The sequence below is a fragment of the Ochotona curzoniae genome, unplaced genomic scaffold (assembly GCF_017591425.1).
Source record: "Ochotona curzoniae isolate NIBS_2020 unplaced genomic scaffold, NIBS_Ocur_1.0 patch218, whole genome shotgun sequence".
Lineage (NCBI taxonomy): Eukaryota > Metazoa > Chordata > Mammalia > Lagomorpha > Ochotonidae > Ochotona > Ochotona curzoniae.
This window is the reverse complement of record NW_024466771.1, coordinates 27507-50553: the sequence shown is the minus strand read 5'-3', so window position 1 is coordinate 50553 and position 23047 is coordinate 27507. Positions and strand designations below refer to the sequence as shown.

The 23047-nt window shown below is 45.1% G+C and overlaps 1 protein-coding gene across 6 annotated transcripts in view; it reads right to left on the bottom strand.

Moving 5' to 3' along the window:
* Positions 1–23047, bottom strand: part of LOC121166752 (SH3 domain-containing kinase-binding protein 1-like) — a 187424-nt gene that overhangs the window by 149377 nt on the left and 15000 nt on the right. For all 6 annotated transcript variants that reach the window (XM_040996026.1, XM_040996028.1, XM_040996024.1 and 3 more), the window contains exon 2: positions 3891–3994. In XM_040996026.1, coding sequence (XP_040851960.1) covers positions 3891–3994 — 104 coding nt within the window. The remainder of the gene's footprint in view (positions 1–3890; positions 3995–23047) is intronic.

Below are 23047 nucleotides of genomic sequence, written 5' to 3'. Positions count from 1 at the left end.
GTCTTTCCCCATTCCTACATCTTGGAGAGTGCTTCCTATGTTCTACTTTTCTAATAGCTTGAGGATTTGTGGGTGCAGATTTAGGTCCTTGATTCATTTAGAGCTGATTTTTGTGTAAGGTGACAGGTAGGGGCAGGGGGCTTCTTACCTCTGCAGGTTTCTATCCTATTGTCCTGAGAGACCAGATTTTTTCCCCCTGGATTATTTTCAGTTTTCTTGTCAAAGATTAGTTGGCTGTACATGTGTGGGCTCCTTTCTGGGGTTTCTATTCTGCTCCCTTCACCTTCTCTGCAAACAGATTTTAAATGAATTTGATTTCTTCATGGGCAAAAATGAAATAAGGAAGAACTGCCAGTCATACCCAAAAATATTGTCTGATTGAGTTAAGACTTTAAAGGATCTCGGGGACTTAGCGCTTGCTGAGTGAATGAATGAATGTCTGGAGACACAAGAAGCAAGGTGCAGGTTTCCCAAGGTTCAAGTTATTGTTTCTACAAACCACATGCTCAAGCTGGGCTTCAAATCAGATCCTGCAGGCCTCTGTTTCCAGACTGACTGAGGACCACTGAGAAATAAACTCATAAACCATAAGAAAAACAGACAAGGTAGCTTTGTTCATCCCTTACTTAAATTATTCAGACTGAGTGCAACCAAGTTCACCAATTCAACCACCACCACAGGGAGAGAGGCTCTCAAATTAGGGGGTTGGCATTCTGCTGGTGGTAGGTGGTGGCAAAGGCTTCCTATCACCAAGGTGAGGACAGTCCCAATGCTGTGTCATCGCCATGGGGGAGCTGAAAGTGAATAACTGCTCTCACAAATGTTACCATCTTCCTTTCCTTATTTTGTATTTATTTTTTCAGGTTTGTATTTCTTCTTAAAGCATCTGTATATGAAAAATTCAACAGGATCGTTTTAAATTCTTGTTCCCTCTCATTCTTTGATGACATACATGTAAATATATCTTACATGATTGTATCTTAGTGTGTGCAATTTTGTGTTCTGATCTGTTCATTTATTTTACAAAGCACTGTTTTTATCTTTCCATTTGTTCACTTGCTTATTCAGTAAACATTTATAAAATGTTCCCAATGGGTTTCAGGCACTCTTCCAGGTAGAATGAATATAAACACAGTTAGAAACCAGGTCCCAGCCACTGGAAAGCGCTCAGTTTAGTGGAATATAACAGATAATTACAATGCAAGGTATCATAATAAATACACATTTAAGGTCCCCTGTATTTATACCATCTTAATGGCTTCATAATCTAGCAGGATAATACCTGAACAATTTAATATTCTTTCTTGAATATTTTTCATTACTGTAAACACCGATATAATTACTATGGTTCCCATTTTTTTCTTTTGCTAATCATTTTCTGTAAATAAATTCTTATGAATGAAGTCATGGTATCAAAGAGTATTATTCAGATTTTCACAGCTCTTAATACATCTTGTTAAGCAGCTTCATGCAAGAATCACATAGATAAACAAATCCTTCGGTACTGTAAGCTTTGTCACCAGTCTTACTAATAAACACTGTGTCACATTTTTCCTACATATTGTCTTATTCTGTATTTCTTTAATGAGGATGTAACATTTTCTCACAGTTAGGCTTTACATTGTGGGATTTGTTTATGGAAAATTTATCATTTCTCATTATCATAGCCACTTCCTAGTACATTTTTATGTTATATAATTTTGTCATTATTACATTTTTTTCTGATTTGTCAATATCTTTCATGAGCTATACTACTGAAAATTTTACTTTTTTAAAAGTAGTTATATCTGTTTATATCTTTTCCCTTTTAATTTCTCTCATAGTGACAATCTTATGGAATGTGTCCTTCTATCACTGAAATGAACGTTTTACTCTGCCAACCATACATTTGTCACTCACCCATCTCTTACTATCTCCTTTGTTCCCTGCATGACACAGGGATTACAAAAAATGAGTGACACAATAATACAAATATTCCAAAACTAGAAAATAACTTACACATAGCCTCCCAGCAACACACTGGGAACCCCATTAGCTGCTTCCCTAGGGACAGGTGTCTTTGTCTGGTACACCATTATTTATAAGGCTTGCTAACCACTCTGTTGGTGAGGATGCTAACTGGTAGAAACTAAAAGCAATGCAAGTAATTGTCAGATGGCAATAAAAATACACTCTGACCTACAGAGATGCAAACAGTATGTCCCTGCAGGAAAGATAACACTTCAACGGCCATCATGTTATCGTTCTGCACGCTATCACAGAGTTTTGCATCTAGCAGTCTCAGCCAAGCGTGTTTCCTTCTGGTTATTTTAAATACTTGGCTCTTTTAAATTCTCTTTGAGTCAGTCTTACCATCTTCCAGATCCCTTCATTAATGGGTTGAATAAAACTCTCACTGTGCTCATGTTAGGATAGTTGAGTCAGGAAATTCAGCTTCTAGCAGCAACCCTGCCACTTCCAGCCACTCAACAGGTCACTAAGAGTCTTCCTTAGCATCTGGGGTCATTTTGTATACATCATGGGCTTCTGTAAGGCTAAATGATATTCATAAAATTATATTTCTATACACAGACACAAGCTGAGTATCCCTGATTCAGAAACACTCCAGAATCTAAAACCAATCTACTCCTGATACTCAAAAGTTTTGGAGTTTGCAGTACTTTTTCAAGTCTTAGATTTTCAGGGTAGGGAGATTCAATCAGTTAACTTTAAGAAAGCATTCCAAAATCTCAACCCTGAAGTCTCTAACTATTATGGTTGCAAGCATTTCAGATAAGGGGTATTCCACCTATGCAAGCACTGAATCAGAATGAACTACCAGGGTCCAATGTTGTGGCATTGCGGGTTAGGCTGCCACCTGGGATGCTATCATTTCTTATGAGTGCTGATTTAAGTTCTGGCTGCTCCATATTTCATTCATCTGCTAGGAAAGCAGGGAAACACAGCCTGAGGATTGGGTCCCTGAAACCATGTGGGAGACCCGGATGGAGTCCCTGGCTGCTGGCTTCAGCCTGAACCAGACTGGGTCAATTGCAGTCACTTAGGGAGTGTACCAGTGGATAGATGTCACTCTGTCTCTGGCACTCTGTTTTTCAAGTAAATAAATGCATCTTTTTTAAAAAAAAAATGAGTAAATGATGATGCCCTAAATTAAAAGCCTGCTACTGTCCAGGCCTTTCAGAGAGTGAAACCTGAAAAGCCCACCCCGGGACTGGAAGAGCCATTTCCCCAGCAGGGCTGGTTCTGCAGAGCCAGGGGCAACAGGACAAGGGTCTGTGGTGCAGAGGAGGGAGCGAGGGTCCCGCTCCCCAAGAAGAGGCACCTGCCCCCTTTTGCTGCCTCAGCCTGCACTGGCCAGAGTCCCCTGAGCCTCTCCTCACCTCCACAACAAAGTGGCTGAGATGAGCCTGAGCACTAACGTGATGACTGTCACACATGCCACAGATGCACATCTGCTCGTCATATACATCACTTCTTTTTCCTTCCGTTGGTATTCCATAGTATCCCCCAGAACAAACACTTACTTCATACTTGAGAGATGAATCCAGGTCCAGACACCTAGAACCTTCTGTTCGCTAAAGCAGAAGAGAAAGCTGATGGCACTAGGTTGGAACCTCCGAGCTACTCAACAGGCTGTGTTAGAAGGACAAGGGTGCCAAACGGCCTCCCATTGAATCCCGACGGGACTGGTGGCATCCCTCTGTGGGAACTCATTTCCTCACATAGGGGACTCAACCTGCTGATGCATAAGGTCTCCTGGAGCTCCAATACCTGCAGTGTCAAGGCCACAGAGCCTGCACATGTGCAGTAAGGGCTCCTGGGCAGCAGAGGCAGGCTGGCAGCTCTGACCACACACAGGAGGCAACGGGACCACCCAGCAGCTCACTTACCTCGCCTACCACCTCTATGATGTCGCCAACTTTCAGCTCCAGCTCATCGTCATTCTGGGGCAGGTAGCTGAATGCCACCTGACACCGCCGTCTCCGTCGTTCGCCTGCATGGGAAAAACAAAAGCATTTAGACATAGCTCATCTCGCAAATTCAGACTTCAGAAGAGAGGCTTCCTAGGCATGCAGGCAAATTAAGCTGACTGGTCTCAGATATCTCTCTGGGACATGACTAGAGGCACAGCAGCCCTGGTCCCTTAAGAGAGAGGCAGGAGAAAGCAGAGCAATGCTTCTTGGTCTTTTAAAAGCTGCTGGGCCAAAGAGGCATGGACATGAGAAACTGATCCAACGGTGCAGAAGGCAGAGGCCCCACCCCGAAGCACTGGAGCACAGTGTTGCCTTAAACGGTTTTCCATGGATGGGGCTTTAGATTTGCTGCTGCTGGGTTTTAATGAAAGCTGATGCGATGTGCTTAGAGAAAAAAAGAATGGTCTGCTTCTGATGCTAGCAAGGCAGGGGGCTTCTTCCCCAAGGTGCAAAGGAACAGATAAAGGCTCCTGGCCTTTCTCTTCCTAATCATCACCCTTTCAACATGCCGAGACTGGGGCCTGATAAACAGGCCAATTCAATTGCAGCCTGCTCTAGACACCATTTCAAACTCCCCCGAGGGGTTCAACCAATCTACTTCTGGTCTCCTCTTTCCATCCCAGGGGACTCATAAATAGGCTCCCTGGCTGCTTGCACACAAGTAACCCAGGAAAATCCACACAGAAGCCAGGACCACACTTGGTTTGACTGGAGGACACTCCACAGTTGCACCATCTCACTCCCTCGGTGTGGGCCCACCTGGGAAGCCCTGGCTCATACTACAGATGCAACTGTCCATGGAACAGCCATACTTGGCTGCGCACTGTGGGGAAAATACACACTCTGCAGGCCGGGGATGGCAGAGGCATGCACAGCAGAGACAGACATGCCGCAGTGGGGTTGCAAGCCTAGGGAAGGAGGACAGGACTGGAAAGGGAACCACGCTGCTCCCGAGCTGGTTGCCCATGGCTGATAGCCTCACACCATGCCTTGCTGCCACCACATCCAACAGGATGGAGGGCTTCAAAGAAGCACGGTTAGAAATGCTCCAGGTATTTCTGGATACTGCCTACTGGAACTGTTTCTCTTTTCTCATCTTCTCCCTGAGAGAGGAAGTGACAGCAGATATGATCTCCGGGCACAGCGTGCCATCACAGTGAGGGAAGGAAAGGTCTCTACGCTGTAGCCACTATGCCTCCTGATGGGTGTAATGCAGAGTAACGGGCCTTAGTCTCACTGAAGAAGTGCAGACGGGAAGGCAGCAAAGAGGACATCAGCGCATCACATCCTTGGCAACTCTAGAAACACTCTCCACTCACCCCAGTGTACAGAATCACAAGCCAGTGGAAAGGACAAGACCTCACCCTGCAGCCCCTGAGAAGTATAGCTCATCCTTCGTGCCCCCAAGGATGCAGACTCCTCCCGCTAGCACTGGAAGTACAGCAGACAGGTGCTCCAAGCACTAGTCCTCTATTCTTGTGCCTCCTTTAACCTTAAAGAGGGGTGGAGAACATCTGGCCCACAGGCAACATAAGGCCTGTGCTATCATTTGGTCTGGCCCTATCAAAGCAACCATGGGAAGAGGGGCCTCCAGGTCCAACACACCTATAACAGGTTACATTTTTCAGTTGATCATTTTGTGGGGCTTGCAAATGATGTTGTAAATATCCAAATGGCACTTGACAGAAGAAAGGTCCCTGGCCTCTGCTAAGATGAACTTCTACTATAAATCTTGAAGACCTTTTATTTTCTAGATATTCGGCTGAAAACAAACCCTGCAGACACAAATGTGAACATGAAATGAGTAAAATGACAGATGTGTGAAAACTGACATTAACACTCAAAGAATTCTGCCCAAGTCCCGACGGAGTGCCTGAAAACACCTGAAGGCCTAGTGTTAGCCAAGTTCATCCAGCTTAGGCCCGTGCAGGCTCACATCTCCAAAAGCTCTCTGCAAAACACGACTGAGGCCAACACTGAAGGGGGGGGGGCAAGGAGAAAGTGATGATATTCTTGGAGAAGAGAAATCCACTAGGTTGAGGACATGGAACAGAATAATTGCACTTCTTTCTAACCAAAAAGAACAATGCATTTGCTACCACACCCTTTCCAGGCTAGTGAGTGAGTCTCAAAAACCTCTATGAAGGCTACTCAAGGAGCAAGCTTTGTGGCACAGTGCGTTAAGAAGCTCATTGGGGTGCTCTCCTTCCAGGGTGCCTGGGACCAAATTCCAGTTTCTGATTCCAGCCCCTGTTAAGCTGCTGGGAAGTAGGACAGGGTGGTCCGAGCACTCGGATTCCTGCCACCCATGTGAAAGACCAAGGCAGAGCTCCGGGGAGTGAGCCTGTCCATGGATGCAAGGCCTCTTCCTCCTCACACCTCTCCCTTTCTCTCTGCAACACTGACTTTCAGAGAAGCTAAATGTAAACTCCAAAGAGGCAGCATGAGTGAGCATTTTGCCCATAAGAAAACCTGAGCCCTGTAACTGGGCTAGTAAGCTGCACTTGCTTCCCTGGCCTGGACTCACAGCTCGCTCCCTGATGGGGGATGAAACCAATTCATTTGCCTCTTGTCCCAAAGCCTTCACACATTGTACTTAACTGCCTTCTCTAACGCCACACCATCACCTCACCTGTCTGCCACAGTACGCTTGTTACAGCTTTTCCAGGCCTCCCCCCTGCCCCGTCACTGCACTGGACTCGCTTGCCTCTTCTACCTGATCTATCACCTAGTTCAAGGGGGCTGTGTGAAGCTAGGAGAGTGATTTTCAGTTTAACTGAATGAAGTTTAAAGATGCCACTTTCTCCTCTTGTGGCATTTTACTGATGTTTACCAGTGAGCTGTGTCTTCCTCAAAGAGGTAGATGGATGACAAAGCCATCGCCTTTCAATAGCAGGTGCAAACTGGCGGGAAAAATACCAGCCTTGTAGGCCTGGCAAGATAGCATAGCAGCTAAAGTCCTTGCCTTGAATGCACCAGGATCCCATGTGGGAGCCGGTTCTAATCCCAGCAGCCCCGCTTCCCATGCAGCTCCCTGCCTGTGGTCTGGGAAAGCAGTTGAGCACAGCCCCAAAGCCTTGGGATCCTGCACCCGTGTGAGAGACCTTGAAGAAGCTCCTGGCTCCTGGCTTTGGATCAGCTCAGCTCCAGCCACTGCGGTCACTTGGGGAGTGAATCATCAGATGGAAGCTCTTTGTCTCTCTGTCTCTCCTCCTCTCTGTGTATCTGTCTTTCCAATAAGAATAAATAAATCTTTTTTTTTCTTTTAAATCTGCTTTGCCTCCAGCTTGGTTTTGGAATTCTTTACCCAGAGCTACTGCCATCATATGCCCAGGTGAACTGGGCATGGAACTTCTGAGGGAAATTCCAGTTTTACTGTATTCGGTTGGGATTCTTTTTATATGGAATAAACTGAATCTTGGAAAGTTTTCTATATAAAGCTAAATAAATTTGCTGATAATGGCAACAATATAAATCTGTGTTAGAATTGGGAAGGGAAGTCTATGCTTTGGCTCACTCCTGACAAAGCAGCTGCCACTCTCCTATGTCACTCTGTGTGTTTTCCAGGCAAGAACACTTAGGTCCTAACACATAATTTTAACGAATGGGCATATTTTTATTTAGACACACAAGAGAGAGATGTAAATGTATACACAGGTTACTAAACAAATAGGAATAAAGTAGTTTCATCAAGCATACCTGGTATGTCTCTTCTGTACAGCCACACTGTTGACCATGAACTATACATGCTTGCGCACAGGTTTGCATGCGAATACGCAGGCATATACACAGTGCAAGGCGGCCACAGCCTCCCCTATCTCACAGCCGCCTTCCCTTCATGACCAGCTCTGTCTAATTTAGTCATGACTCAGCTTTACTGAGCACTTACCAGGTACCAGAAACTACTTCATACATCTTCCCCCCCACTCCCATGCTCAATACTCACCATGGGCGTTCAGGGCAAATCCCTGATGCCCTGCGTTTTCACAGACCAGGCACACTGCAGAGGCACACAGAGATCAAGTACTTTGCCATAGTCTGAGGGCTAGTAAGCAGTGGTCTAAGATTTCAGCACAACTCCATCAGAAATGCTTCTTCCCACAACCGGCTGCCCGCCTTAGCTGGATGAGATTAGACGGAGTTAAATGGTGGGGAGCAAAAGGTTTCTTTTACAAAAGGCTTGTAATTAGGGCCCAGCACTTGGCTCAATTGGCTATTCTCCCCTTGCAAGTGTCCCACAGGGGCGCCAGCCAGTTCACAGCAGGGAGTTTTCTGCTTGTGGCCTGGGAAAGCAGTGGAGGATGGCCCCAAAGTCTCCTCCCACGTGGGAAACCCCGAGGAAACTCCAGGCTCCTGGCTCCTGATTAGCTCAGCTCTGCTGTTGTGGCCTCTTGGGGAGCGAACCAGTGGATGGAAGATCTTTCTGTCTCTTTCCTCTTCACTGGAAATCTACTTTTCCAAATAAAAATTAATAGGTCTTTTTAAAAAAGACTTGTAATTAATAAATACAGAAATTGTGGAAACAGACATACAGTTTGAGAATCATCACAGTAATAGCTGATTCCACCAAACACCGACTGTTTGCTGAAATTACCATGTGAGAGCTTCCGGAAGATGCGGGTATTCATAGGTTCTCAGTGTGTCTCCTCACACATTATTAATTGTAAAAGAAAAAAAAAGCACCCTTAGAATGGAGAAAGCTGGCAAACCACAACCTCACTCAAGTGACCAACATTACTACCCTCAGCACAAGACAACCCGACATCACATGCCTCCTGACTGGGTCCTCTTTTCCCATTCGCGTCACCTCCAGATTGCAAAAGCTCTCCAGAAGATTCATGGAAAATGACTACTATGAAAGCCACAGAGACTCTAAAATTTATTGCAACAAAGTAAACTTGCTTTTAATTTCATTTTCCATGACATTTTGATCATTGTACACGTGCCATAAACACATCATTTCCTTAAATCCAAGCATGCGGAAACAGTTAAGCAAATCCAAAATGAGGGGTATTCTATGCAACCTGATCAGACTTTTCCTTTTTGAATCAATAGCACAAAAGACTGTTAAAAGGTTGGCGAACTGTCACAGAATTCCAGAGTGTAAGAGATATGACAATGAAATGTACTACGTGATCTTTGATTGGACTCTGGAATTTTTTTTAAGGCTATAAAAGACATTATTGGGAGAAATGGGGAAATGTGACTAGGGACTAATACTAGATAATAGCATTATGTTAAAGTCACATTTCCTGGGTGTGTTAACTCTATTACAGCTACGCAGGAAAACGTCTTCCTCATTAGGAGCTACATCTGAAGTACGTAGAGATGACGTGTCCTGACATTTGCAACCTACTCTCGACAAGAAACAAAAGGAGTGTGGATGCAGAAATCGAGATAGAAAACAGATGTGGTAAAATGCCGCAATCCATGTTCACTGTAGTAGCACTACAATTTCCTTCACATTTGAAATTTTTCTGATCTAGAAAAAAATTAAAACAACAAAGGAGAAAAAAAAAAACAATGCCTTGACGCCCCTCTAGAGATTCTGCCATCACCGGTCCCGGGGGTAACCTGGGATTTTAGAAGTCCCCTGAGCAGCCTGAAAGCAGCCATGGTCAAGAGACATCTACATAGATCTGTTTTCCAAAGAACAGCATGGGGCCAAAAATCGATGGGAATTTTCCAAGACCATATACTTTCAGGTCTTACATCTAAGGTCTTTTGCCACAAAGAAAGAGAACTCAGACTTCTAAATATTTGACAACTAGTATCTTAATACATGAGCCAGGTGAAGGCTGCTCTGCTGGGATGTTATTTCATAGCACCGGAAACAGCTGCCCTAAGCAGTTTTGAGGTCTGCTAATGTGTCCCCCAGGGGTGGGGATGAGGGCAAGAGAGTGAAGTCTGCTGTAACTCATAAGCAATAGTGTTGGGGAGAGAGGGTGCAGTGAGTCCCCATGTGGCCACGCTGCTTGGCCTCAGTGAACTGCAAGAGGTCAGGCCTCTTATCTCAGCAAGGAAACACAATACAAAGTCAACTAAATCAACCCAGACAAGCACATTTTATCTGGGACCCTCTCCTCCTCCAGTGGATTCAGGGTACATGGGAAGGAAAATACTGACCTTGCAGCCCTTGCACTGTATGTTTCCCTGGAAACATTTTTACGAAACATCTTGTTTTCAATGCAATACAACTTGAAGGAAGAAAAGCACTTCAGAAGCTAATGGCACTTGGTCTTTCTTTGCAAAGCCCGCTTGGCTGCAGCTGGATTGCCACAGTGGGAATGCATGTTTTGTAACTAAGCAGCACTGTGTGGTCCCTGGAGATCTCATGGGATGGGCATAATTAACAGCTTTGCACCACAGAAGACAGGAAAGCCATTTGCCAGCTACTTCAAGGACAGAGGTCATCTAAAAAGCTGTCATACCCATAGCGAGGCCAGGCCTCGTCCTCTCCCAACTCTCACAGTACAAAGGAATAATGTAGAAACAGGTGGGAACCTCTAAGCCATGAGAGGTCAACAAGGGAGACAGATTAACTAAAAACAAACAAAACCAACTGAGGGAAATCAAGTGTCTTGATGGGGATAAAGGAAAGGAACATCTTTAAGAGCATGGCATGTGCCAGGTTCTGTGCTTGGCACATTCTGGGCCTTTCCTCAAGTCCTCATATGAACCCTGTGGCTTTTGAGAGCCTGGCCCATTTTCATGAAAGCTCATGGATCAAATAATCTGTGGTCTTTGGTCCTCTTTTAGAAACAGAGGATGGCACCAGGAAGGCAGAATGGGAATGAGCATCTGGGGAACTCTGGATGCCAAATCAAAGATGAAGATTTTAATGGGAAAAGAGGAACCAGAGGTTTGTATATAGGCAAATCTGGAACAAGATGGGAAAATAACAGTGACCTAGGGAGAAATGCCTTCTGCCCAACAGAAACAATGGAAGGCAGTAAAGCCAGAGCCAGAGCAGGAGCAGTCATGGACTCGGTGAGAGGCCGCCAGCACACAGGCAGGACCGGGGCACCCGGAACACCGTCCTCAGCTGCTGTGCCTGTTGCCTCTTTTGGAGCCAACAGCGTTTGTCTTTCTTTTCCCAGACACTACACCTCGCTCAGAGTCTGTTCAAGCGGGCAGTCTCCACGCACTCTTAATAAATGTATGGATGAATGCACTAATGAATGCCTATTGCGACGCTCTCTGTAAGTCACAATTTTATGAATATAAACACTCCCAGCAAGAAGGCGCTGGAGAAGGAAAAGATGGGTGGAGAGGAACAAGAGGTAAAGCGTCAACATGGAGCTTCGAGACCTGTGGGCGTTGTCCATGCAATGGAGGTGTCTCCTTGTCCACCTTTCACGTACACTAAAGCAGCTGTAACCTCAAACCATGCGGACACACTCCTAATTGCTTTCCTCTTGCAAAGTTATAGTACATTGGCAATTACTCATACTAAATGGTAGAGCAAGACACTACGTGTATTTGCTTTTTAAGTTTGGTCTTTTTCAGAGACAGACAAGATTTGTTTCCAACAGCCAGAGCTGTTTGTGTAAGAAGGTTCAGGGAAGCAGTTCCTGACAGAAAATGCATATATGCACAGAGCTCGATACATGAAACACCCCGAATGCCCACCAAGGAAGGAAGGGCTGCCTATGTGAAGCATGCCATAGACAAGCAACCACTGACTATGGCAAGGAGGTCTAGCTACGGTGATGTAGCTAGAGCTACAACAAGTTAAAAGACCAAGTCACTTAATATGGGTAGGCAACATGATCTCAATTTTATAAATGCACACTCGTCCCATGACTGGAAATACTGTTGACATTTCACTTACGGGTAATCACTCAACAAATTTTTGCTAATAAATGAACCCATTCAACTGATACATGAGACTGACAAAATTCAGTGAATTGGGGGAAGGGTGAGTGCACCAAGTGCACCATGCACGCACAGGGAATGGCACAGACACCTGCCTGCCACAGGCACAATGGGACTTCCGGGGAGCTGGAGCGGGGGGGGGGGGGGGACTGGGCGCACAGACACGGGCTCATTTAAATGCTTCTGCACATCAATTTGTTTTTACAAAGAGCACATAACACGCTGTAATCATTTTTTTTAAAACATCACAGTTGCCTATTAAAATAATTATCTTGCATTATGAAACAAGTCCCTGTGATTGTGCCTGGATGAAGTTAATGGTAAAGCTAATTCTATTCTACAAGCAAGTAAACAGCAGTTGAATCAGGCAGAGAGGTGCTTCCCACAGGCTCAATGCCAAGGGGCCTCTTATCTCCTAATGACAAGTGGCTGCGGTCAGTCCCAGCGGAGCAGCACAAGGATGAGCCCAGAGCAAGGGCTCCACACCTGTAGCCCAAACTAGTCATTATCCTGATCAGACACTGTTCCAGAACCTGGAGGAGGCCATAAGATCGCAGCAGGCAGCAGCAATCTGAAGTGAGGAACCCTGACCCGACTCCCCCGGCCCACACAAGCCAGGCAGGCAGCTCTTCTTGGGGACAGCAGCCCAAGTCCCTCTCCTGAGCTTGCTTGCTCACTACTTATAGGAATGCACACATACAGCCCAGGGGAACACACTGTGGCTCCACTACATTTCTGTTACCTCTAGATATGAATGTGTGCTCATCTCTGTACCTTCAAACTGGGCACCTCTCAGCTGGGCCATACACACCTTTTCCGATTAATTCAACTCATCTACCAGCAACCACATAGGCCTCACCATAGTTATGATGAAGTCATCCTTTCGTAAATGCACACTCTCAATCAACAGGTGGGGCCAGGTGCTATGCATCTATGAAAAATGGGACAGATGCAAGTTCCTGGGCCAGTGCTTCTTCAGGTCTTGAAACCCTAGGATCTAATGCCCACTGTTTAAAGAAGCCACTGAAAGCAGTCAGCGGGTAACTTTCATAACTGAAACACCACTTCTACTGCCAGCACAATACAGAAAGGAGTCCATCATTTCTTATTTAACAGATGAATTTCTGCAAAGAGGAACATACAAGCTACATCTGTAACTCTGGTGCCATGGGCATGAAGAACTCAGCATTCTGCATTCTAAGCATCTCACACAAATGGCATGTGAATTAGCTATCTGCAAGGACTCAGGAGCCCTGATTTCACCAATCCTGGATACTTGCTCCACACTGAAAGCATTAAAACACAGTAAGGAAACTGCTATTTCACATCACTGAATAGACAGAGCACCCAATGGACCCAGCATTTTAAGCTCCATGTGGCCCTCTGCCTCAGTGTCCCTAGGGATAACCATCAAGATACCTGGTTACAGGAAACTAACTTCATCAAACTCGCTCCTTTTCTTCCAGTTGACTTTCTGTTGCTAACTGGCTAAAAGGCAGCGCTGCTAATAATTTACAAGCTCTACCAATTTGCTTTTTTCAGCCTTCCTTTCTCATCAACACAAGATAAAGGAATCACACGAACCAACTGGATCAGTGATGTCCCTAAACTGCCCTCGCTGCCCCCTTTCAGGACCTTCTCCATCCACTGACTGACCTTGCCCCAAAGGAGCCACCCACGGCAGGGGATATGAGATGACAGGTTGCCAAGGCGTCCCTGGCCTGACTTCTCTGAGCAGCTAACACTCTCAGGGACAGAGCCTGGGCTTTTAGAGAACATCCGATACATGAAGCTTCCTGCTTTACCAAGGCAGAGTGGCAAAATGCCCAAAAGAACTCAACATATTTATAGAGTTTTGTTTGATCTACTTTTACATGCTCCACGCAGTCATTCAAGTGAAATGAGAATACAGGTTTTCAAAGAAAAAAAGTGAAGGAAGATTCTAAATATAAGTTGTTTGTTGGGTGCAAACAACACTTCTCCCTTCTAGCCAACGTATTCCTCTAACATCTATTTTTAAAGGCATCTCCAAACTTCGCTGCTGACAAATGGGTATCAGATCCCTAAGTGTGAGTGGTAAGGGGCAGTGGGTAGGGAGGGAACAAGAGGAGGAATGAGGAAAAGGAGAGCCAGACAGGCAAGCAGAGAACACCAGAATTTAGGGACTGTTATAAAGGCCTAGAAAATCCTAAAGACCCTCACACTCACATCTGGGGGCATGGCTTTTGCCATGAGAACTCTGGGGCAACATGGCTAACACTGACAAGTCTGCAGTTCTCCAGTGTTTAACATTAGTTAAAAAAATGACCACCACACTAGGAGATTCAGAGAATGACAGAAAATTCTGTATTTCTTTTCTAGGCATAAAGGAAAATCTTCATTGCAGGTAGGCAAGGAATTTTAAAGTTCTGACTCGTTTCTAATATAGTTTCCCTTGTATTTGCATCCGAATGAAAGAAGGGGGAGGCATACTTATTTATTAATTTTCCTAATACAAATGGGATTTTGTATCCCTGCAATCCACTCTTCAATAAGTAAAAGGAGAGGTCCTTAACCAGGGTCCATGTGTGGAATTTAAGAAATATCTTAAACTTAGATCTAGGGGAAGAAAACAACCATGTCCCTATTTTTACGGTCCATTCTCTGCCATGTGGCTGCCACTCTCACTTTGAACACACGCAGCAAACCCCACTGGCAGGCACCTCGGCAGCACCTGTAATTTCATTTATTTCTCATATATGGATAGATATTTTCATTTCACAGTTGCAGTTATCTTGAAATATTATTTACACTCATCTTCAAAATTCTAGATCCACTGGAAGAGCTTGCTATTTGATGAATAAAGAATATGTGTGCCTTGTGTTTTATAATATTTTGATAACTGTATTTCAGTATGATTGGTTTTCTTTGTAATTCAGTGAATTCTATTTTATTCACTTATGAACATTACTGTGAAAAGGGTCCACGGGTTTCACCAGACTGTGAAATTTGTTCTGTAGCAATTTAGAAGCAGTTAAGAACCCCTAGTTTGTGGTGTGAAAACTGTGGCTTCCAAAGAAATCCAAAAGTACACGGAGGGTGTGGGGGAAACCCAGGGAAACTGGAATTCAGGTAAGTTGCTTCGGGTGGAAAGCCATTGGAAACCTCTGCATAAAGACATTCTCCAAGCACAGTAAGGCTTATTATGGGTGGGGGTGGGGCAGAACTGTGACTACATTTTAATTTTTGGCAACAAAATAAACTGAGCTTTTAATTCTATTTTCTATAAACTCTTCGAAGCCCCAGGTATAGGATAAGGCAGTAAACACAACATTCGCACTCTATTCACTAGATCCTCTCCCAGACTTCAGGTCATCCCCCATCCCCACCCCCCAACAAAAGAGCCACACTGGGCGACTTCCCAAGTGCCCCTGGCTGCGTGGCACAGTGTCCAAGAGGCTGCTCGCCAGGTGCCCTCGTGTTCCTCGGGCTGGTAGCTGCTGAGGGCCTGGCTCTGGCAGCTGAAGCCTTGGCTCAATCGTCCTTCCCGCCCACACTCCCTTCTGGGAGGCCAGCACAGCTAATTCACAGGCTGACACCTGACACAGCCTCATCACCATCGCTTCCAACAGAACCTTCCCTTTTTCTTCCTTTTCTAGCTACTGACATTCCGGAAAGCAGAAGTCACCCGGGCATCCACACACCCGAAGAGCTCCAGACTCACCACTTGCTCCTCACTCTGCTCCTATCACTACGTGTGTGTATTCTCCAGCAAGAGTGAGACGTTCCTGCCAGTGTTTACAGCTACGCCGGATTTGCCTAGCGGGGCTGCCTACCTTCAGCTGAGCTCCCATTTCTGTGGTATCAGCCCAGGGAGAAAAGCCCCTGCGCTCAGCCTGCAGAGACAGAGACAGCTGACCATCCCTGCGTCCGGAAATACCGAAAAGCAAAACAGCAATTCGGCTAAACTCCAGATAACTCACATGAAACACACAGAGATATCTATACGCAAGCATCACTGCTGCGTTATCTGGCACAGGAAAACCAAAATGTCCTTCAGCTGCGGGCTTGGCTCGTGAAACCAGCGCTAAGGTCATGACACACTTAAACAGCAGAATGATGGACTTGCGACTGCTCTTGAAGGACTGTCCTGCTGTACTACAACAGAGGAAATCAGCGGGAGGAAGGAGGAATGCGGAGGGTGGAAGGGGAAACCCCTGAGCCTATGGAACTGGATCATGAAACACAAAAATTTAAAAATATATATATATGTACATATATATATCAATGCAACTAGTGGAACTCTGAGGGAACTGATAGAGAAGTTCCAAGACTTGCTTCAGTCTCCTTTAAAAATGGAACGAACCCAACTATGTTAAAATAACAATATGCATGTGCTTGATTAAATCATACCATGGAAAAATGACATTTTAGTAGAGGAATATCTACAACTGCTTGTGATTCCTTCAAATATATAATTATGAGCTGCTGGGGTCCGTGCAGTAGTTGTGGATGGCACGGAGGTGTGAAGAGAACAGATCCCTGCTTGGCAGGGACTGGGGAGCTTCCAGCTGTTTGGCAGGGCCCGGCAGATGTCTCTCTGACCACCTTGACGCAGTTTCACCCCCTTTTGCATGGACACTCAAGCACCCCACTAAGAATTCTGTAATCTATTGAGGCATTGTTGTTTGCCCCTGTGAGATGGCTTTTGCAACCGATGTGAGCTTGAGAGTTAATGTTGCTGATAATGTCTTGGTGAGTGGGCCTTTGACAATTTACACAGGAGCACAATTAAGCCCATGCCATTTCTGGACACCTTATTGGGTACTTAACCATTGCCTCAGAATCTGGCCCAGACATGTAGCACTCCTTCTGGAAAAGGGCTTGATAAATATCCTAAATATTAATGCAAGTGATGGGAGTAGGAGCTGAAACTGCTATGGCAATAAATATAGTTACTGTTATCTCAAAGGCTAGCCTGTCTTTGCAATTTCTTTCTTTCTTTTTTTTTTTTTTTAAAGATTTATTTTTATTATTTTTTTTCATTGGAAAGGCGGATATACAGAGAGGAGAGACAGAGAGGAAGATCTTCCGTCCGATGATTCACTCCCCAAGTGAGCGCAACGGGTCGATACTATGCCAATCCGAAGCCAGGAGCCTCTTCCAGGTCTCCCACGCGGGTGCAGGCTCCCAAAGCCTTGGGCCGTCCTCGACTGCTTTCCCAGGCCACAGGCAGGGAGCTGGAAGGGAAGCGGGGCTGCCAGGATTAGAACCGGCGCCCATATGGGATCCCGGGCGTGCAAGGCGAGGACCTTTAACCACTTGCGCCACCGCGCCGGGCCCTGCAATTTCTTTAAAGCATAGAAAATATAGTTGTTTTGGCTGCTTTAATAATTTTTTAACTAGAGGAAATATAGGGTAATTTTATTAACATCACAGAGATATGCTTTTTTTTCAAAGATTTATTTTTATTATTTTTTTTTCATTGGAAAGGCGGATATACAGAGAGGAGAGACAGAGAGGAAGATCTGCTGTCCGATGATTCACTCCCCAAGTGAGCGCAACGGCCGATGCTATGCCGATCCGAAGCCAGGAGCCTCTTCCAGGTCTCCCACACAGATGCAGGGTCCCAAAGCTTTGGGCCGTCCTCGACTGCTTTCCCGGGCCACAGGCAGGGAGCTGGATGGGAAGAGGGGCTGCCGGGATTAGAACCGGCACCCATATGGGATCCCGGGCGTGCAAGGCGAGGACCTTAACCACTTGCGCCACCGCGCCGGGCCCTAGATATGCTTTTGATTATTGTTTGTTTATGAGGTTGTAGAACCTGCAGGTGTAGGAGGATTTAATGTTTGAAACTTTTTGTCCTAGATCATTGTTTTTTCCCCTTTGATGTATTTCTCCCATTAAGTGATAGATAAGTTGTGAAAATAAAATGTAGTAGGAATGTTTTACTGATTAGTAGGCAACCATCTGTGCCTTGGCCTTGGAGTTCTGGCTGTCACCTAATGGCTACTTCTGAAGAATGAATAATGGCTTGCTTTAAAGAAACTGATTATAGTAACTTACAGAATTATCTTTAACAGCACCTGGTTGACCATGAAGTAAAAATTAGTAGAACATCTGTGCATGCTGGCTTAGTTCTAAAGTTAAAGATAAAAAAAATCAAACGTTTGTGCAGAGGCTTGTGATGTGTCTAAGTAAATAAAAAGGACAGCTTCTTCTTGAGCTGTAGCAAGAAGGCACCAAGTGACAGTGTCCGTGTCTTTTCTTATCACCAACTCCACGCACCCTTCTTGAGCTCCGAACTCAGCTGGAGCTGGACTCCGGCAATGAGCTAAGCAGGAGCGAGGGCTCTCTGGAGTGACTGGGGGATGGGGAGGGAGGGGTTTCATGACACTCTTTATAGTGTCACTTTCCTTTATCTTATTTTTACACTGAATACATGTAATGAAACTAACTGGGGGAAAACAAAAACAAAAACAAAATATGTAAGTTGAGTTTAAAAGAAAATGTCAAATAAAGAGTCACAAGGCCTAAACACAACAGCAAAGAGCTACCTAACTGAGCAGGTGATTGTGTGGTGGACAAAACAACAAAACCAATGAGGACTATGGGCTTCCCAGGGAGGCTGCAAATGGTTTTGTTGTCAAGGTCCCTCTGGGGGCAGAGTCACAAGGATCAGGACAGGTCCCTCTGGGGGCAGAGTCCCGGGGATCAGGAGAGGTTCCCAGCAATTATGCAGTGCAGCTGAAAGGACCATGCTGGCACCAAGGAAGACTTTAAGCCAACAGATTAAGCAGGCATATTATCTATTTGCCCCAAGCAAATAGTTTTCTCATTTAAACAAATCCTACTTGCCTTGTGAGTACTAAAAAGGTGCAAAAGTACGTTTAAACACAGAATGAGGAAGAAATTCTGTGCAGCCTTGGGATGCCCAAGGCTCTTAACTCTTTAACTGAGCGCTGGGGACCAAGCCTGCCTCAGCTTCCAGTAGAGTCCTGCTACTGAGCACTCGTGGAAGCAATAGATGCTGGCTCACGTGCTAGGTGCCCTGCCACTCAGCTGGAAGAGTCACGTGCAGTTCCTGCTTCAGTCCCAGCTGTTGAGGCATTTAGGGGAGACAAATGAAAATGAAATACCAATCTTTCCCCCTGCCACGATGCAGAAAAATAACACAAATGAGGGCAGGAATTTTGGCCCAGCACTTACGTCATCATTTAGGTTTCATGCTAAAAGGCCTAGTTCGAGTCCTGGCTGTTCCACTTCCTATCCAACTTCCTCTTCATGTAGACCCTGTGAGGCAGCAGTGGTAACCCGCCTGGGAGACTCAGGAGACCCCTGCTCCAGCTTCAGTCTCACCTGGTATTGGCTACTGTGAGCATTTGCAGGAGTAAACCAGTGAATGGAAACCTCTCCATATACCTTTCTGTCCTCTGCCTCTCAAACAAATTTAAAACAAAATGGTATCTTAGGGTGGCTATGGCGGTGTAGCAAGCTAATCCTCAGACTGTTAGTGTCAGCATTCCATATGGGCACCAGTTTGTCTCAGCTGTTCCACTTCTGATCAGGATCTCCACTAAGGGCCTGAGCCCTTGGGTCCCTCCCTCCGTCATGGGGGTCCTAGCTTTAGCCTAGCTCACCTCTGGTTGTCCTAACCATTTGGGAAGTGAATCAATGGGTAGAAGATCTCTGTCTCTCCTCTTCATGAAGCAAAAATAAATAAATAAATAAATAAGCCTTTCAAATAAAAATAAAGCATTCTTTTAAAATAAATGGCATCTATACTATTTATATTCCCCAGTGTTATGTACCTTTAATCTTTCCCTCTGAAACAAGCAGCATGAGAAGTGAACATTTAGAAATTCTAAGTCTAGAAGCCTTGAGGCAAACAAATGAATGCATACTCATCTGTGTGGCCGGGAAAACAAATGTGCATTAGTCTAATGATACTAATTTTTTTCCAGCACTTCAATGATTTTTCAGCACTTCAATGTCTCTGCCTCAATGGGCCTAATCATAAAATTGCACATCTTTTGCGCATGCGTCCATCTCCTTGTACATGATGTGCCCTCTGGAGAACAGAAACGGTGTTTGTACCCGCCTACAGCAGGGGTCAGCAAACCATTACTGCAAAGGCCAGAGGGTGACAACTTGAGGCTTTGAAGACCCAGATGGTCTTTTGGGCAACTTCTCAACACTGTTGCAGTGCCAACACAGCTATAGACACACACAGACAAATGGGTATGACTGTGTGCCCATAAATGTCTTTATAGAATCAGGCCATGCGCCACGGTCTGTAGACCTCTAAAGAAAGATGAACAAGGAGTCAAAATCAGGTATGAGGGATGATTTTTGTCATTTGTTCTGATTTCCAAGGCAGAGACAGCAAGCATGTGCTGACCAGTTTCCTCCCACAAAGGCCTACAACAGCTACCCACAGTCAGACATTAGGAGCTGAGAACTGCATGCAGATCCTTCAAGGCTGGCAGATTCCAAGTCCTACAGCTGCCACTACTGCTTCCCAGAGTCTGTATTAGCAGGAAGCTGGAGTCGACAGCTGGGACCAGCTATCGAGCCTGGGCACCCCAATATCAGGGCTGACATGTGAGGAGTGAACCAGTAGATGGGACCAATCAATCAATCCCTCCCTCCCTCCCTGAGTGTGTGTGTGTGTGTATATGTTTATGACTCTGTCTTTCAAATAGACAAGTCTTCAAAAATTCCTTAAAGGCAGGATAATCTTCCCAGCCTTTTTGGCTTGTTTTGGGGAAAAAAAGAGAAATGGAAATGGCCAGGAACAATTCTCAGTTCAGGTCACATGAGAGCTAGTGTGTTCCCACTTGCTTGGTTGCACTACCACCACGTGAGCCTGCTCAACCTAACCTCCTGGAGAATGTAAGACACGACCTAATGCTGCAAGATCCCGAGGTCTTGGGGTCATTTGCTAATGTACCACGACTGTGACAACAAACAGGTGATACAACGCTTGCCACAGAGCAGCTGGTAAAAAAAATAGCTGCAACTGACAGCAGAGGGAAATGGGCAGTGCACTAAGGCACGCCGTCCTCCCGGCCCGGGCAGTTCAGTGGTTTTCTTTTTTCCCCTTAACTTTTTCTCCATAATTGTCAGGGTCCAAAGGGTACAGATGATAGTCTAAAATGATTGCTTCTTTTTATTAGCACTTCCTTCTACAAATGACAGATGCTAATTTAAAACAAGAGTATTAAGTGCCTACTTACTGCAGTCTTTTTATCTTTGCCTGACAAATATAAAGGGAAAAGAAGACACAAGAAGGAAAATCTCTCCTGACACAGAACTGTCCTACCCTAGTCACTGATCACTGCTCAAAAATCACAGACAATGTGAACTGAGATGGAGCAATAGATACGACTTATCAGCTGTAAGGATTCATTTACAAATGTCTTGGTGACATGCAGAAGGTGTCTGGTAATTGTGACATCGTTCTTGATTCCTTCCATTTTTATTGTGGCAAAATGCACAACCCATAAACTGCATGTTAGCCCTTTTGGAATGCACAGTTCAATGGCAGTAAGTATAGCCACATGCTGTGCCACCGTCACCACTGCACATTCTCACATCCTGCCTCACCTTTCCAAACTGAAACTTGGTGCCCATCAAGCAATAATTCCCCATTTCCCTTTTCCCCCAGCCCCACAAAGTCACCACCTTCTGTCTCTATGGATCCAACTATTCTAGGGACCTCATGTGTAAATGAAATCATACAGTGCCTGTCCTTTGTAGGCTTGGCTTATCTCACTTAGCCTAATAGCAACAAGATTCACCCGTGCTACAGCATATGTCAGAATTTCCCTCCTTTTTAAGACTGAATAATCCACTGTGTCTACAAGGGGATTTCAAAAAGTTCCTGAAAAATTAATCAAAAGCATTTCAGTGTAGAAAAAAATCTGAATCATCCAGTTTTTTTTTCCCAAAAAATACACATTTTCCATGAACTCGTTGAAAATCCCTCACATATACCATTGTGTTTATCCATTCGTCTTTGATGGCCCCCTGAGTTGCTTCCACCTTTCAGCTATTGTGACTTGTCCTGCTCTAAAAACATATGTGCAAGGCAGAGTTAAAGACAAAAGCAGGGACAGAAAGAGAGTGAGCTTCTCTCAGCTGGTTCATTTCCCAAATGGGTGCAATGGAGCTGAGCCAATCCAAAGCCAGGAACTTACTCTGGGTCTCGCAAGCAGGTGCACAGCCCCAAGGAACTGAATCATCCTCCACTGCTTTCCCAGGTCATAAGCAGGGAGCTGGATGGAAAACGGAGCAGCTTGGAACCCATACCAGCACCCATGTGGGATGCCAGTGTTACTGGTGGAAGCTTAGACCACTACCCCATGGTGCCATCTCAAAAACCTCACTTTGAAACACTAAATACACTCAAAAAAAAACACATCACTTAACTAAAATCTTCAGCTCTCATCTAATAAGGCTGCAGCAATGGGACTGGCACCTAAAGTTTGCAATTCAATCCAGTTTGCTATGAATGATACTATCCTATGCTCACTGAAAGAAACATGGTGATGATATAGAAAAGCGTTTAGGAGGTGGTCATATTCCGAAGCATGCCCCACTGAATGCAAAAGGAGCACACGCCTCATCACCCAGCCAACTCCATGTGACCAAGCTGAGGAAAGACGGGTAGAAACCTGAGCCACTGTGCAGTAAGTGAGACTGGCTGGTCCACCAAAGGCATAAATAGCATTTTCACTTTATTATTCAACAAAATCACACACAAGCTTTCTCAGCAAAGAGCCAGAATCCTCTAAAGCTCGCTAGAAGCTTCTGCAGTCATGTGGGAACCTAATTTGTTCAACAAATGTTTGTCAGCTGTGGAAGTCACAACGGACATAACGTGGGCCCTGAGGTTTCTTCCTGGGGACCCTGGGAAAGACTTGCAAAGAAAGGAGATTCTTAAGGTTTGGATTTCAAAGTGAGGGTATATGGGACAAAGAGCTTGGACAATAGGTAAACATTTATGCTGTAATGAAGCCAGGAATAAAATCTTTCAAAATGGGGCTCCAGATTAAGAGTGGAAATTTCTCAATGTGTCACCTTGCAGGTGAAACAACAGATGTTTCAAACAGTGGCATGACTTTCCCAAGGTCACCAGCAGCTGGGAAAGGTGAGACTTACACCAGATCCTCCTAGGAAGGTCTCTAAATCATTCTGGACAGAACTATGAG